Source organism: Paralichthys olivaceus, chromosome 10, assembly GCF_024713975.1.
Source record: "Paralichthys olivaceus isolate ysfri-2021 chromosome 10, ASM2471397v2, whole genome shotgun sequence".
Taxonomy (NCBI): Eukaryota; Metazoa; Chordata; class Actinopteri; order Pleuronectiformes; family Paralichthyidae; genus Paralichthys; species Paralichthys olivaceus.
Genome location: NC_091102.1, coordinates 4,402,022 through 4,417,525, shown reverse-complemented (window position 1 = coordinate 4,417,525; position 15,504 = coordinate 4,402,022). Strand labels below are relative to the sequence as shown.

The window sequence follows — 15,504 nt, the reverse complement described above, 5'->3', positions numbered from 1 at the left end:
AAATGTAAGGAAGATGAAATTCAACTCACGTCTAGGACCAGCTTTCCAGCTTTGACGCAGCGAGCAGTTGAAGGATCGTCCTCAAGAGACTTGGGCAGACTGTAGAGGGATTTGAACTTCTCATAGTCCTCCTTGTACTTCACCTACAGTGGCAAGATGAATCAGATTTGATGGTCTACAGAGAAATTTCCAGTTTCTAAAGAAAACATGGAATAAAATTAACAGAAAACTAAAAGTTGGACTCACGTTGCTCAGAATGACCTTCTGCTGTTTGGCGTGTTGCAAGGCATGTGAGTCATGTGGAATCTGGTAGCTCTTGTCTTTGATTTTGTCCCACGCGGCGGTGTAGTTTTTCTGTTGACAGAAAACAAAATGTTGTGAATATAATATTGCATGTAAACAAGGCTGAGATCTTAAATCTGTCATCAGCAGATACAGTAAGTTCATCTTTACTTACGTTGCTGAAGAAGTGTTTGAAGTTGTGGCACTTGGCATAGTCGTAGGTATCCAGAACGGTGGTGTACAGGTGCTTCTCCTTGTGATAAGCCTCCCTATAGTTTAGCTGTCAACAATAATTACGGAATTAGTACAGTCAACTGGAGGCGGGCATTTAAAACTGAAATAATATGTTTTTAAAGTGCAGCTCACTCACGTCACTGGCCCAGGTGTGACCCAGAACAGCAGTCACATAAGCTGGGGTGTCTGTTACAATGGAGTAATTGTTGAATTCTTTCTTGGCTTCATCTCTGTATTTCAGCTGAAAGGGAAGACATTTCATTGGTATCTTAGAACAGTTCCACAAACTAAATGATTTAATTGTTTTCTGAAGATCTAATGATGGTTCTACACAATAACATCTTGGCTCAGTTAACTCGTAAACTGTGAATAATGTTTTTCAAAGTTTCCCCTGTGGAAACTCACTTCACTCTGCAGATCGTAGGACTTCTTGGCACGAACAATCTCAGGTGTGTCCCAGACATAGCAGCCAATCCCCCTCATCCAGTTCAGGTCTTCCTTGTAGAACACCTAATTCAAAGTAAAGAGCAAAAAGCTCAAATTAAATGTTTATTAATAGAAAAAAGCACTTAGATTTATGTTCGATTTCAAGCTAAATTTTAAACAAACTTTGTTCTTGTCAAAAACAAAACACATTCTAACTGAATTAGAAAAAATCCATTCAACAGCTCTCAAGAACTTTCAACTAACTATCAATTATTCCAATATCATTTACTGTATACAAAGATAGTCACTCGAGTACACTGCCTATATATGCAGTATAAAATAAACCAATTGATGTGATGTGAGTCTGTCTAGTCGTCTGCAACACGACACTGCACAAGCAGCAGCCATACAGAACGAAGGACCTACATCACTGAGAATCTCGTTGGTCTTGCGGGCACGAATGGCATCCTCCTGCTCGGGATGACAAGTCCACTGGTGCAGGTAGGTGCGGTAGAGGACGTCACTCAACATATCCTGGCACCTTTTAGCAACTTGGTTAGCAATGACGTTGGGTGGGAGGTGAGTCTTGGTCTTGCTTTGATGGTAAGCCTGCTGGTAGAGCCTCTGTAATATATAATAGAATCAACAGTGAGAGACGTTGCCATTGAAACTGTAAGACAAATCTATATATGTACATGTTTGTGGAATAAACTGCGAAACTAATAACTAACAACATCTTACCAGTCCCTTGTTCTTCTCCTGCTGTCCACAGCGCATCACCTCAGGGAAGTCAACCAGGGTTCCTGCCATGTAGTGACCCTTGGCCTTCTCATGGGAATCCTTGTACTTGACCTGAGGGGAAATCAGAATAAAGTCTTGATTTTGTTTAGAAAACATGATGATCCTCTTTGCTTTTACATTTCCAGCCCTGACTACTCAAAAGAAGTGCACTCACATCACTAGCGATCTCCCTGCCCTTCTTGCCGCTAAGAAGTGGGATGTATTCATGGTTCAGCTGGTAACCTGTAGCCTTGGAGTCATCCCATTGTTGTTTGTAGTGTTTCTGAAATTACACAAAGAATGCACAAAGTTGAAATAAGGCCATAAAAATATGTGATATATAATGTATTATATAATGTACAAATGATAAAATTACCTCACTGATGATCTTCGCCACCTCCCTGCTATGGGCCAGTTGAGGAGTGTCCTCTGAGCCAATGTAAATACCCTTCTCTGCATTGAATGTTTCTTTGTATTTCAGCTATAATAAAAAGGTTAGAACATTATTTAGATTTGTTTATTCATATGCATTTTGAAATTTATCAACTTAAATATTCAATTTAACATACATCACTGAGGTTGGCAGCATTTATCTTTGCCAGGATGATCTCGGGTCGGTCAACAATCAGGGTGAATTTTCCAAAGGCGTCTTTGGCGCTCTTCTTGTAATGTCTCTGCAAATAGAATTAGAGTGACAAGATGAGACACACTGAGCTGATGCCACATTGACTCGAATAAAAGAAGATAAATGCAGAACACTGGTAAGCAAAGCAAACATACTTCGTTCAGAATCTCCTGGGCCTTCTTGACCTTGACGTGGTCAACAGATTCAGCTGCCATCCATCCACAGCCACGGATCCATTCCAGGTCAGCCTTGTAAATGTTCTGGGGACAGAAACAAAGACACATTTTTGTGGGTGGGTCGAGAATTTTCAGTGAGTTTATTGAGTGAAAATTCTGGATGCCTAGTTTGGTGTAATCCCTGCGAGCACTCACATCACTCTGAAGTTCATATGCTTTGCGGGCCTGGATGACATCGTTTTGGTCCGGCATACAAGTCCACTGGTGCAGACGAGTTCTGTAGCGGTCGTCGTTGACTTGGATCTGGCATTTCTTGGCCAATTCAAACTGAAGCATGTCCACTGGCAGTTTGTACTTGGTCTTGGACCTGTTGAAGTCCTTCTTGTACAAGGCATCACTGGCAATCCTGGCTGAGTTCAGAGCCAGCATGATGAGAGGGTCGTCTTCCACGCAGCGGGCACCAATGTGGTGGCCGAGCTGCTTGCGGTATGACTCGAGGTATTTGTGCTGTAGGACAGACAAACATTATTGTCTCTTTTGTAATGTGTTCTCAGTTAAATAAAAGATAAACACAAGTGGAAATGATGACAACTGTAACTCTAGTCTTACTACTCACTTTACTCTGCACTTTAGTTGTCGAGATGCACTGCTTGATTGGCACAGCATCTCCAGGCATGAAGTACCCTGTGGCTTTAACCTGGTCCCATGCTTTGGTGTAAAGTTTCTACAAAAGATGGAAACAGTTATCATAGGTTTATCATAATACAGCAGTTATGAAACCGATAACAAGACAGGGAAAATATACAGCTCAGTGTTTTAGAGTTGAATTATGCAGCAAAATATATCCTAAGAGGTGTAATCTTACAGGGTGAATGTTCTTAGCCACTTCTCTGGCTGTGGCAAGAAGTGGAGTGTCCACCAATGAGTACTTGGTCTTGTCCTGGTGCCAGGCTTCACGATATTTGGCCTGAAGAGAAGGAGAAACCAACATTTAGTGACAGGAAAGTCCTATTGCCAATTATATGTAGGGTGATTTCGAATCCAAACAGGATCCGAAAAGTAGAGTCATCCTCACCTCGTTCAGGACATCAGCAGCATTCTTGGCACAGATCAAGTCGACTCTGTCAGTTGGAACTGTGAATTTCTGGTCATCCAACTTGACACGGTAGCCTCTCTATAACAACAAGAAAGATTATATTTATTATAAATAATGAATTAAAAGAAATGACTGAAGACACATTTTCTGGTTAAACAGATGTTTTAAATGTTGAATGAATGACTGTTATGTCAAGTATTTATAAAGTGAGACTGAAGTGTTCAGTAGTAGTCAGACTTACTTCAGCTAGGATCTTCTGTGCGTTCTTCACCTTTATAACGTCCACACACTCATGTGGCACCCACCCACATCCACGTATCCATTCCATGTCAGCTTTGTACACAGCCTGATGAAACAAAGCAGGCAGATTGGTTAATGAGATGGAGTTTATACAGAAGATTCGAGAGAAAGAAAACATGATCATTCTTACAATAATGTATGTGAATGAATGGTGTCTGTGTTCACTACCATAAACCTACATCACTCTGGAGATCGTAGGCCTTTCTAGCCTGGACCACATCGGTGGAGTCTGGCAGACAAGTCCACTGGTGCAAAAGGGTTCTATAATTGAAGTCGTTGACTTGGATCTGGCATTTCTTGGCCAGCTCAAGTGTTAACATGTCCACTGGCAGGTTGAACTTGGTCTTGGACTTGTTAAAGTCCTTCTTGTACAAGGCATCGCTGGCAATCTTGGCTGAGTTCATAGCCAGCATGATCAGAGGGTCGTCTTCCACGCAGCGAGCACCAATGTGGTGGCCGAGCTGCTTGCGGTATGCTGTCTTGTACTTGTACTGAAAGAGAAGATATGAGAGGTTAATGAAAATTCTGTAGACAACTAGCTTGTAAATCTGCTTTTCAAAACCTTATCCATAGTTTTTTTCTTACATCACTGACGATGTCTCTGGAAGCTCTAGCCTTCAGCACAGCGATAGCATCCTCCTTGATGTGGTAGCCTTTGGCCTTCTGGTCATCCCACGTCTTAGTGTACAATTTCTGCAAGTATCATCAAAAAATACTGTAAAACATACTGTCAACACATCAAAATCCTGGGATAATACATTTTAAGGGATTATATAATTGTGTTATATAATTCCTAAGTAATTGTAACTTCAAACTTACATTGCTGATATTGATGGCATTGGCCTTGGACAGTTCAAAGGTGGGGGTGTCAGGTGGTATGTGAATGCTGAGCTTGTCCTTATCCCAGACTTCCCTATATTTCCACTGTTAGAAAGAAACAAAGAAAAACCATGACCTTCTTTGTTTAGACATGTTCACTTAAACAGATATTTGTACAAAATATTTAGTTTTACAGATTTGAATTCATCAGAAATGAAAAGTAAGCATTAGAGTAAGCGTTATTACTCACATCACTGATATTGTCAGCGTTTTGCTTGGACAGGACTATAGCTGGGAGGTCCACGACGCTGGTGAACTTGACAGTGCTGGGTGGCTGGCGGTAAAGCGTCTCGTTGAGAATAGCCTGGGCGTTTCTTGCTTTGATGACGTCTACAGAGTCCTGAGGTGACCAGCCACATCCTCTCAGCCACTCCAGATCAGCTCTGTACACGGCCTAGAAAACAAATAAATACTGGATCAGTTTCAATTTCTTCAAATACCTTTGAGGGATCAAATTAAAAATCTGTTGGATGCAGATTGAAAACGTTGGGCGGGATATGATTATAGGGATCATATTTGTTATACCAGTAAAAGTAGGATTAGAGCTCACAGCTATAACTCCAAACTTGCTTTCCTTACTTCATCAACTTGCAAATTTCCATGTACTTACATCACTCTGCAAGTCGTAGACCTTTCTAGCCTGGACTACATCACTGGAGTCTGGCAGGCATGTCCATTGGTGCAAGTGAGTTCTGTAGTTGAAGTCGTTCACTTGCTGCTGGCACTTTTTGGCCAGTTCAAGTGTCAGCATATCCGGTGGAAGGTTGTACTTGGTCTTGGTCTTGTTGAAGTCCTTCTTATAGATGTTGTCACTGGAGATCTTGGCTGCGTGTGCAGCCAACATGATCAATGGGTCATCATTTACACTTAGGGCACCTATGTGATGGCCACACTGCTTGCGGAAACCAGCCTTGTATTTGTACTGTAAATTAGAGATAATCATTTCTGGTTATTTTCTTCAGGAAAATAATTTCAGTAAAATGAAAAAATCGAGAAGAATGCAGGTTGTATAAAAACAAAATAAAGGGAATGTAAAAACTTGACTTACATCGCTGACGATGTCTCTGGAAGCTCTGGCAGACAAAACAGAAATTGCATCTTTGGGCAGGTAGTAGCCCTTGTTGATGGTGTCCATGTAACCTTCACGATAATATTTCTGGGGTAACAAAAATGATGCTGTCAATGATGTGTCTCATATGATACAAGATACAGAACCAATGGAGCAGACAATTTAAATGACACTAGATGTGATGAAAAAGTCTGCAATCATGTTATCATATCATTCCATCCTCAAGCGTAAGCCTAAAGGCTATTTAATAAAAAGACAACAGTTTCTGTAATATCAGTGATCAGTGATATATGAATAGGTTTTATGAATACATAGAGAGGTGCTGCTTTACCAGACTGGTGTTGAGTTTATTCTGTTTGGCCAGGACGATCTCTGGGGTGTCAGGCATGACGTGAAGGTTGGTCTTATCATTCTCCCAGGCAGCAACATAAGCTTTCTGTAAACAGCATATAAACACAGATTAATGACACCCGACTTTAATTATGTCCTAGAACATGAACATAATACAAACAGAGCTTTAGCTCAAACAAGTTACACTTTGATATGTTTCTGTTGATTATATTAATTAGGATGAGCTGTCTCTACCTTATCCATGATCTGGGCATTGGCCTGAGCAAGGGCATATGGCATGTCACATGTCTTGGCAGTGAAGCTGAAGTTTTTAGGATGCTGACGGTATTTAATCTCACTGAGGATCTCTGCTGCTTTCTTGGCCTTTTCCACATCAACTGACCCTATTGGCACCCAACCAGTCCCCTTGACCCATTCCATGTCAGCCTTGTACACAGCCTACAAGTAGGGAGACAAGCAGAGTCACAGTTAGATTAAATTAAACATGAATGTATTCAGCAAATAGAGTTTGACAGTCTCGTAACTTACGTCACTCTGCAGGTCATATGCCTTTCTGGCCTGGACCACATCGTTGGAGTCTGGCAGGCAGGTCCAGTTGTGCAGGTGAGTCCTGTAGTTGAAGTCATTGACCTGGATCTGGCATTTCTTGGCCAGTTCAAGATTCAGCATGTCCACAGGCAGGTGGAACTTTGTCTTGGACTTGTTGAAGTCCTTCTTGTACAGAGCGTCACTAGCAATCTTGGCAGAGTTCATAGCCAGCACAATCAGAGGGTCATCATGGACACTGAGGGCCCCGATGTGGTGGCCCACCTGCTTGCGGTATCCTGTCTTGTATTTGTACTGCACGGAGAGAAAGAGGAGAGTGAAAGTTCAGTGGATAAAAACATGTCACAATAAGAGAGATGAGAATTCAACTTCAAGTTACGTACATCGCTGATAATTTCTCTTCCTCGTTTGGCGGCAATAACAGAGACAGCATCGGCCTTGAGGTCATAGCCCTTTCTGAACATCTCCTCAACACCTTCCCTGTAGAGTTTCTGAAAAGAGAAATGAAAACAAATGAATTACCAAATGAAAACCATGATGCCTAAAAAGCTTCTATTCACTGACAACTACACAGAAACCTAGATCAAGTCCAAACAAACCTTGCTGATGTTGTATGCATTGGCTTTGGAAAGCAACATCTCAGGCATGTCAGGGATCACATGAGTCTTAATCTTCTCAGCCTCCCAAGCCGCTATGTAGTTTTTCTATGGGGAGAAACAGAAAAAGAAAACATGAACAATATTTGTAATCACAAGGTGAAGACTGAGTAAATGAACAACATTTCTAAAAGAGGGATGTTCTTTACCTTGTTGATGATATCAGCATTTGTTTTGGCTAAGACCATGGGCATGGAGGTCATGTCAGTCTTATACTTCAGTGTTTCTGGTTTCTGCCTGTAGAGACGTTCATTGAGGATATTTGCAGCATTCTTGGCTTTCAACACATCCAGCGAACCAATGGGGATCCATCCCACACCTACAACCTCATCCATGTCGGCTTTGTAAACAGCCTGTAGGTAAAAGCGTGAACATGTGACATAAAAACACGAGTGTGGTATATTGAGACGTGTTGAAAAATCAAAGAAGGGCTTACATCACTCTGTAGGTCATAGGCTTTCCTGGCCTGTACGACATCGTTGGAGTCTGGCAGGCAAGTCCACTGGTGCAGCCTGGTGATGTAGTTGGCGTGATTGACCTGAATCTGGCATTTCTTGGCCAATTCAAGGCTCAGCATATCTACTGGCAGGTGGAACTTGGTCTTGGACTTGTTAAAGTCCTTCTTGTACAGAACCTCACTGGCAATCTTGCCTGAGTTCAGAGCCAGCACGGTCAGAGGGTCGTCCTGCACGCAGCGAGCACCGATGTGGTGGCCGAGCTGCTTACGGTATCCCACCTTGTACTTGTACTAATGAAATTGGCAGAAACAGATATTTATGTTGCAACTAGAACATCTATTATAATGTGTCAATAATGTAAACAGATATACGATGCAGTACAGTCACTCACATCGCTGACAATGTCCCTTGAGGCCTTAGCAGACTTGACAGAGATTGCATCCGGAGGGAGGAAATAGCCCTTGCTAATTGCTTCCTCAAAGCCTTGTCTGTATAGTTTCTGAAAAGAAAGACATCAATTAATACATTTTCTATGCTAGAATTATCTGATTATTTAAATCTATTACACCAAATGGAGGAAAAATTCTGGCATAAAGAAAAGCTTGAGGATATCAAGAATATTCCTGTTAAGTTTGTAGTGGGACTTTGTTCAAGGATCAAATTTGTAGAATCTGCCTTAGGATCCGTTAAGACTGCGAATTCAAGCAATGATATTTAGGTGGTTATCAGTTAACATATATGATATATTTATATTAAAAGGGTTCCCTTATCTGTGAAAATTATCTTAAATACAAGAAAACATTGTCACACCACAAAGTTAAGAACCAGTCAGGATATAGACACAATTATACTGGGATCGTCTTCCTGTCACGTGCAAAATGAATAATACTCACCTTGCTCATGTTGATTGCATTCTGTTGAGACAGGATGATTTCAGGAGTGTCAGGTTTGATGTGCAGCTTGACCTTGTCCTTCTCCCATGCATCGATGTAGAGACGCTGGAAGAAACCACAGATAATCCAAATGTTATACAGTGTATGCTTTTAACTAATGAGATAAGGAGAGTGGAATCTCCAGTGAAAATCCAGATGACGATGAATGCTACCTTGTTAATGGTCAAGGTATTATTATTTACCAGAACAATGTTCATGGCATCTGTAGGGCTGGTGAAGGGCTGGGGTGCTGCATAATTATTTGAATAGGATTTCTCACCTTGTTCATAACATCAGCATTGGCCTTAGCCAGAGCCATGGGCATGTCCTCAGTGGTGATCTTGAACTTGAAGTCGCTTGGGGGCTGACGATACCCTCTTTCACTCAGGATCTCACCAGCTTTCTTTGCTTTCTCAACATCCAGTGAACCTATAGGCACCCATCCAATACCCTGCATGATTTTCTGATCCTCCTTGTAAACATTCTGGACAGAACAAAAAGGGTTTCTGGTTGTGAGAAATGTCCCAAATTGGAATAATATACATTCATAAACATGTTTTTTCTTTTTTCAAAATAATAACTGACAAAACTCATATACTCACATCACTCTGGATGTCATAAGCACGTCTAGCCTGGACGACATCGCTGGAGTCTGGCAGGCAAGTCCACTGGTGCAAACGGGTGATGTAGTTGGCGTGGTTGACCTGGATCTGGTTCTTCTTGGCCAGTTCAAACGCCATCATGTCCACTGGCAGGTTGAACTTGGTCTTGGACTTGTTGAAGTCCTTCTTGTACAGAGCATCACTGGCAATCCTGGCTGAGTTCAGAGCCAGCACAAGCAGAGGGTCGTCCTGCACGCAGCGAGCACCGATGTGGTGGCCGACCTGCTTACGGTATCCTGTCTTGTACTTGTACTGTGGAAAAAAATTTAATAATTTAATTGTGTGTACTAGTTACATTCACACTTTGTACAGTGGGTAAAATTAAGTCATTTGTTCACCATACTTACTCTGGCAAACTAGAATCAGCTGTCAACAGTGACATGCATTACAAACATCCTATAGGGGAGAATGTTCTACATCTAAAATACCTACCTGCTGTATGATATGATGAATATTACAAATATCTGTCACTTTTCAATTCAACACTTACATCACTGGCAATGTCCCTGGAAGCCTTGGCTGCAATGATAGAGACGGCATCGTTGCGCATATCGTAGCCCTTCTTCTTGGCATCTTCATGGGCCTGTTTGTACTTTTTCTGTGAATAAACAAACATCCCAGAGACATTACATACATACATCTATTCATGCAAGTAATCCTTTCTACCGTGATAACTTAGATTTTGCACATACATAGCTGTAGTTGACATTGTTTGCTTTGGCCAGTAGGACATCCATAGCATCAGGCATAATATGGATCTTTGTCTTCTCATTCTCCCAGGCTTCATGATAGGATTTCTGCAGGCATAGAAACCAAGAACATGAGAATTTACTGACAATATGAACCCTGGATGTGATCATTTTTATAATAAAATAATTTCATTTTCATTTTCAGAAATAGTTGATAGAATAGTTTAATATTACACTATTTACTTATTGGATTTTCTCACCTTGTTCAAAACCTGAGCATTGGCCTTAGCCAGAGCCATGGGCATGTCCTCAGTGGTGACCTTGAACTTGAAGTCGCTTGGGGGCTGACGATACCCTCTTTCACTCAGGATCTCACCAGCTTTCTTTGCTTTCTCAACATCCAGTGAACCTATAGGCACCCATCCAATACCCTGCATGATTTTCTGATCCTCCTTGTAAACATTCTGGACAGAACAAAAAGGGTTTCTGGTTGTGAGAAATTTCCCAAATTAGAGAAATATACATTCATAAACACGTTTTTTTTTTCTTCAAAATAATAACTGACAAAACTCATATACTCACATCACTCTGGATGTCATAAGCACGTCTGGCCTGGACGACATCGTTGGAGTCTGGCAGGCAAGTCCACTGGTGCAAACGGGTGATGTAGTTGGCGTGGTTGACCTGGATCTGGTTCTTCTTGGCCAGTTCAAACGCCATCATGTCCACTGGCAGGTTGAACTTGGTCTTGGACTTGTTGAAGTCCTTCTTGTACAGAGCATCACTGGCAATCCTGGCTGAGTTCAGAGCCAGCACGAGCAGAGGGTCGTCCTGCACGCAGCGAGCACCGATGTGGTGGCCGACCTGCTTACGGTATCCTGTCTTGTACTTGTACTGTGGAAAAAAATTTAATAATTTAATTGTGTGTTCTAGTTACATTCACACTTTGTACAGTGGGTAAAATTAAGTCATTTGTTCACCATACTTACTCTGGCAAACTAGAATCAGCTGTCAACAGTGACATGCATTACAAACATCCTATAGGGGAGAATGTTCTACATCTAAAATACCTACCTGCTGTACGATATGATGAATATTACAAATATCTGTCACTTTTCATTTCAACACTTACATCACTGGCAATGTCCCTGGAAGCCCTGGCTGCAATGATAGAGACGGCATCGTTGCGCATATCGTAGCCCTTCTTCTTGGCATCTTCATGGGCCTGTTTGTACTTTTTCTGTAAATAAACAAACGTCCCAGAGACATTACATACATACATCTATTCATGCAAGTAATCCTTTCTACCGTGATAACTTAGATTTTGCACATACATAGCTGTAGTTGACATTGTTTGCTTTGGCCAGTAGGACATCCATAGCATCAGGCATAATATGGATCTTTGTCTTCTCATTCTCCCAGGCTTCATGATAGGATTTCTGCAGGCACAGAAACCAACAACATGACAATTTACTGACAATATGAACCCTGGATGTGATCCTTTTTACGAAAAAATAATTTCCTTTTTATGTTCACAAATAGTTGATAGAGTAGTTTAATATTACACTGTATACTTTTTGGATTGGAATTTCTTACCTTGTTCAAAACCTGAGCATTGGCCTTAGCCAGAGCCATGGGCATGTCCTCAGTGGTGACCTTGAACTTGAAGTCGCTTGGGGGCTGACGATACCCTCTTTCACTCAGGATCTCACCAGCTTTCTTTGCTTTCTCAACATCCAGTGAACCTATAGGCACCCATCCAATACCCTGCATCGTTCTCTGATCCTCCTTGTAAACATTCTGCTCAGAACAAAAAGAGTTTCTGGTTGTGAGAAATGTCCCAAATTAAAAAAGATACACGTTCATAATCAGGATAAGTTTTCAGAATATTGAATTAAAACATTCATACTCACATCACTCTGGATGTCATAAGCGCGTCTGGCCTGGACGACATCATTGGAGTCTGGCAGGCAAGTCCACTGGTGCAAACGGGTGATGTAGTTGGCGTGGTTGACCTGGATCTGGTTCTTCTTGGCCAGTTCAAACGCCATCATGTCCACTGGCAGGTTGAACTTGGTCTTGGACTTGTTGAAGTCCTTCTTGTACAGAGCATCACTGGCAATCCTGGCTGAGTTCAGAGCCAGCACAAGCAGAGGGTCGTCCTGAACGCAGCGAGCACCGATGTGGTGGCCGACCTGCTTACGGTATCCTGTCTTGTACTTGTACTGCAAATAAAGGACAAAACAACTGATCAGAATGTCACGTAGAACAATAATAACAGTAGAAATGTAATTTTCAGAGTTTGCTGAGTAGAAATGCCAGTATTTATTTAGCATGTAATCATGTAGATAATAAATTCAGCTTTTGCTAATATGAATTATTAGGATGAAATAGTAAAGTATATCTTTATTTCTGTCATTTATTTCTCATATATGTTACATGAAATATTATTTGTGTTAATAACAAAAAGTGAAAGTTTAATCATTTTACATCGCTGGCAATATCCCTTGAGGCCCTTGCTGCAATAATGGAAACGGCATCATTACGCAGATCGTATCCCTTCTTCTTGGCCTCTTCATTTGCCTGCTTGTAAGTTTTCTGTATAAAGGAAAAAAACACAAAAAAAAACATTAAACATTATCTGAAAAGTGGTAAAGTATTATGAGGTATGTTGTATATTGTGGAAACTGTGACAGCTTAAATTTTTTGACAGTGTTTGAGAAAGACTTACCAAACTGTAGTTGACTTTGTTTGCTTTGGCCAATAGAATATCCATAGCATCAGGCATGAGATGGATAGTGGTCTTGTCTTTCTCCCAGGCTTGATGGTAAGCTTTCTGTAAAGTAATTTTCACAGGATGTTAGGATTTTATACAAAAAATATATATCTAGATGAAGATGTCACTGACATGCATTCATAATTAAATACCCTGCGTATAACATTAAGTAGACAACTCATAAAAGTGATTTATAAAGCAAATTCTTATCAGGTTGAGAAAGTCTTGAACAGAATCAGCTGGATAGTTTTTTAGTTTCTGCAACAGAAATACCTTGTTCATAACATCAGCATTGGCCTTAGCCAGAGCCATGGGCATGTCCTCAGTGGTGACCTTGAACTTGAAGTCGCTTGGGGGCTGACGATACCCTCTTTCACTCAGGATCTCACCAGCTTTCTTTGCCTTCTCAACATCCAGTGAACCTATAGGCACCCATCCAATACCCTGCATCGTTCTCTGATCCTCCTTGTAAACATTCTGGACAGAACAAAAAGAGTTTTTGGTTGTGAGAAATTTCCCAAATTGGAAAAATATACATTCATAAACATGGTCATTTTGACAAAAATTAATTTACTCACATCACTCTGGATGTCATAAGCAAGTCTGGCCTGGACGACATCGTTGGAGTCTGGCAGGCAAGTCCAGTTGTGCAAACGGGTGATGTAGTTGGCGTGGTTGACCTGGATCTGGTTCTTCTTGGCCAGTTCAAATGCCATCATGTCCACTGGCAGGTTGAACTTGGTCTTGGACTTGTTGAAGTCCTTCTTGTACAGAGCATCACTGGCAATCCTGGCTGAGTTCAGAGCCAGCATGAGCAGAGGGTCGTCCTGCACGCAGCGAGCACCGATGTGGTGGCCGACCTGCTTACGGTATCCTGTCTTGTACTTGTACTGGAAGAAGCAAGTGTGAAGGTTTTGATCACTAAAATCTGGTGAGGGGTAAAGATATGTAATTATACTCAGACAGTACAGTATAGAAATACCAGTCAGATACTTACATCACTAGCGATAACGGTGGAGGCCTTAGCAGCCTGGACTGCAATGGCATCACCACGAAGATGATGGCCCTTCTTCTTGGACAGCTCATTGTCCAATTTGTACAGTTTCTTAAGAGACAGATAATACACATTTTAACTGGGCTCAGTGTACTAATTTCAGGACATAGAGGTCTATGCAAAACAAAATGTATGCACTTAAGATACATAGATTTTTACTGTACCTCACTGAAGTTTTTCTTGTTGCCTCTGGCCAGAACAATGTCCATTGCATCAGGCATGATGTGGATCGAAGTCTTGTCCTTCTCCCAGGCTTTGAGGTAGGATTTCTAAAAACAACGAAAATTTACTTGATTTGATTTCACATAATTAATAGGACATTTCTGTTAATTTCATTGGAAGTCTTATCTAGTACCTTATCCATAATCTGGTTGTTGGCAGTGGCCAGTGCCACATCCATTGATTGCATGTCTTTGGTGAATTTCAAGTTGGAAGGACTCTGACGATATTGTTTCTCACTGAAGATCCGGTTGGCTATTCTTGCCCTCTCAACATCCAGTGAACCAATAGGAACCCATCCTATTCCCTTTATGTAGCTTTCATATTCACTCTTGTACTGGTTCTGAGGAGGGGTACCAACAGAAATAGTATTTGCAACACAGCTACATACAGTAATGGTAACATTAATATAAAACTTTGATTTCACTTTTTACATACATCACTTGCAATGAACTGCATGTTACGAGCCAGTTGCAGGTTCATGGCATCAGGCAGCACGGTGTAGTGGGAGGTAATCTGCTTGTATCCAGCCATGGTTTGAACAGCAGAGGCCTTCTTGGCCTGGACCACACTCATCATGTCCACTGGGGTGTGATACTTCAGCTTGGCCTTGTGGTAGTCCTTCTTATAGTTCTTGTCGCTCTGCAGCTTAGCCACCTCCATGTAGTGAACCAGCAGAGGATCGTCCTGGATGCTGCGGAAGCCAACATGGTGGCCTCTGGCCTTCTCGTAAGCCAGTTTGTACTTGTACTGTGAGAGCAAACACATACTTTGTCACTCACAGAAACTGTAATGTTCTATACTTTGAATTTTAGCAGCTATACTGTGAATATTAATTCTAGATTACAACTTACATTACTGGCAATAGTGGTACCAGACTTGGCAGCAATAATTGAGATGGCATCTCCCTTAAGGTTGTGGCCCTTATTGGCCATCGCCACAACACCGGCTTTGTAAAGTTTCTATGGAAAGATACAAAAGTGACATAACAGTGAAATAAAAGAGTGTTTACAAATATTCACAGACTGATCATCATTAAGCATCAACAATATTGACTATGAGAAGCTGTTGATTTATCAGTTTCCATGATCAAGCTTACATTACTCATGTTGAGGGCATTAGCCTTGGCCAGAACGATCTCAGGAGAATCTGGCATGATGTGGACTGTGCGTTTGTCCGTATCCCAAGCTGCAGTGTATGCTTTCTGTAAACAATCACCAGAAAAACAAATTAATGATAATGGCAATGTGCAGATTATTATCAGCATTTTTGTGGCCCTGCACTTTAGGGAACA

The 15,504-nt window shown here is 41.4% G+C and overlaps 1 protein-coding gene across 32 annotated transcripts in view; it reads right to left on the bottom strand.

Annotated features, from left to right (window-relative positions):
• neb (nebulin) overlaps positions 1-15,504 on the bottom strand; it is a 52,853-nt gene that overhangs the window by 21,121 nt on the left and 16,228 nt on the right. For 30 of the 32 annotated variants that reach the window (XM_069533427.1, XM_069533431.1, XM_069533425.1 and 27 more), the window contains 51 exons: positions 15,310-15,414; positions 15,065-15,172; positions 14,649-14,960; positions 14,347-14,553; positions 14,156-14,260; positions 13,935-14,042; positions 13,516-13,827; positions 13,211-13,414; positions 12,893-12,997; positions 12,652-12,759; positions 12,075-12,386; positions 11,758-11,961; positions 11,496-11,600; positions 11,294-11,401; positions 10,744-11,055; positions 10,422-10,625; positions 10,165-10,269; positions 9,963-10,070; positions 9,413-9,724; positions 9,091-9,294; positions 8,772-8,876; positions 8,270-8,377; positions 7,857-8,168; positions 7,570-7,773; positions 7,364-7,468; positions 7,148-7,255; positions 6,747-7,058; positions 6,453-6,656; positions 6,199-6,303; positions 5,847-5,954; positions 5,409-5,720; positions 4,989-5,192; positions 4,739-4,843; positions 4,505-4,612; positions 4,099-4,410; positions 3,861-3,965; positions 3,599-3,697; positions 3,389-3,490; positions 3,140-3,247; positions 2,719-3,030; positions 2,503-2,607; positions 2,292-2,396; positions 2,099-2,203; positions 1,898-2,005; positions 1,684-1,794; positions 1,369-1,566; positions 922-1,026; positions 653-757; positions 458-562; positions 247-354; positions 30-143 (listed from right to left, as the gene is read on the bottom strand). In XM_069533427.1, the coding sequence (XP_069389528.1) occupies positions 30-143; positions 247-354; positions 458-562; positions 653-757; positions 922-1,026; positions 1,369-1,566; positions 1,684-1,794; positions 1,898-2,005; positions 2,099-2,203; positions 2,292-2,396; positions 2,503-2,607; positions 2,719-3,030; positions 3,140-3,247; positions 3,389-3,490; positions 3,599-3,697; positions 3,861-3,965; positions 4,099-4,410; positions 4,505-4,612; positions 4,739-4,843; positions 4,989-5,192; positions 5,409-5,720; positions 5,847-5,954; positions 6,199-6,303; positions 6,453-6,656; positions 6,747-7,058; positions 7,148-7,255; positions 7,364-7,468; positions 7,570-7,773; positions 7,857-8,168; positions 8,270-8,377; positions 8,772-8,876; positions 9,091-9,294; positions 9,413-9,724; positions 9,963-10,070; positions 10,165-10,269; positions 10,422-10,625; positions 10,744-11,055; positions 11,294-11,401; positions 11,496-11,600; positions 11,758-11,961; positions 12,075-12,386; positions 12,652-12,759; positions 12,893-12,997; positions 13,211-13,414; positions 13,516-13,827; positions 13,935-14,042; positions 14,156-14,260; positions 14,347-14,553; positions 14,649-14,960; positions 15,065-15,172; positions 15,310-15,414 (8,355 nt within the window). The remainder of the gene's footprint in view (positions 1-29; positions 144-246; positions 355-457; positions 563-652; positions 758-921; positions 1,027-1,368; positions 1,567-1,683; positions 1,795-1,897; positions 2,006-2,098; positions 2,204-2,291; positions 2,397-2,502; positions 2,608-2,718; positions 3,031-3,139; positions 3,248-3,388; positions 3,491-3,598; positions 3,698-3,860; positions 3,966-4,098; positions 4,411-4,504; positions 4,613-4,738; positions 4,844-4,988; positions 5,193-5,408; positions 5,721-5,846; positions 5,955-6,198; positions 6,304-6,452; positions 6,657-6,746; positions 7,059-7,147; positions 7,256-7,363; positions 7,469-7,569; positions 7,774-7,856; positions 8,169-8,269; positions 8,378-8,771; positions 8,877-9,090; positions 9,295-9,412; positions 9,725-9,962; positions 10,071-10,164; positions 10,270-10,421; positions 10,626-10,743; positions 11,056-11,293; positions 11,402-11,495; positions 11,601-11,757; positions 11,962-12,074; positions 12,387-12,651; positions 12,760-12,892; positions 12,998-13,210; positions 13,415-13,515; positions 13,828-13,934; positions 14,043-14,155; positions 14,261-14,346; positions 14,554-14,648; positions 14,961-15,064; positions 15,173-15,309; positions 15,415-15,504) is intronic. The other 2 variants (XM_069533452.1, XM_069533451.1) reach the window with 2 other exon arrangements.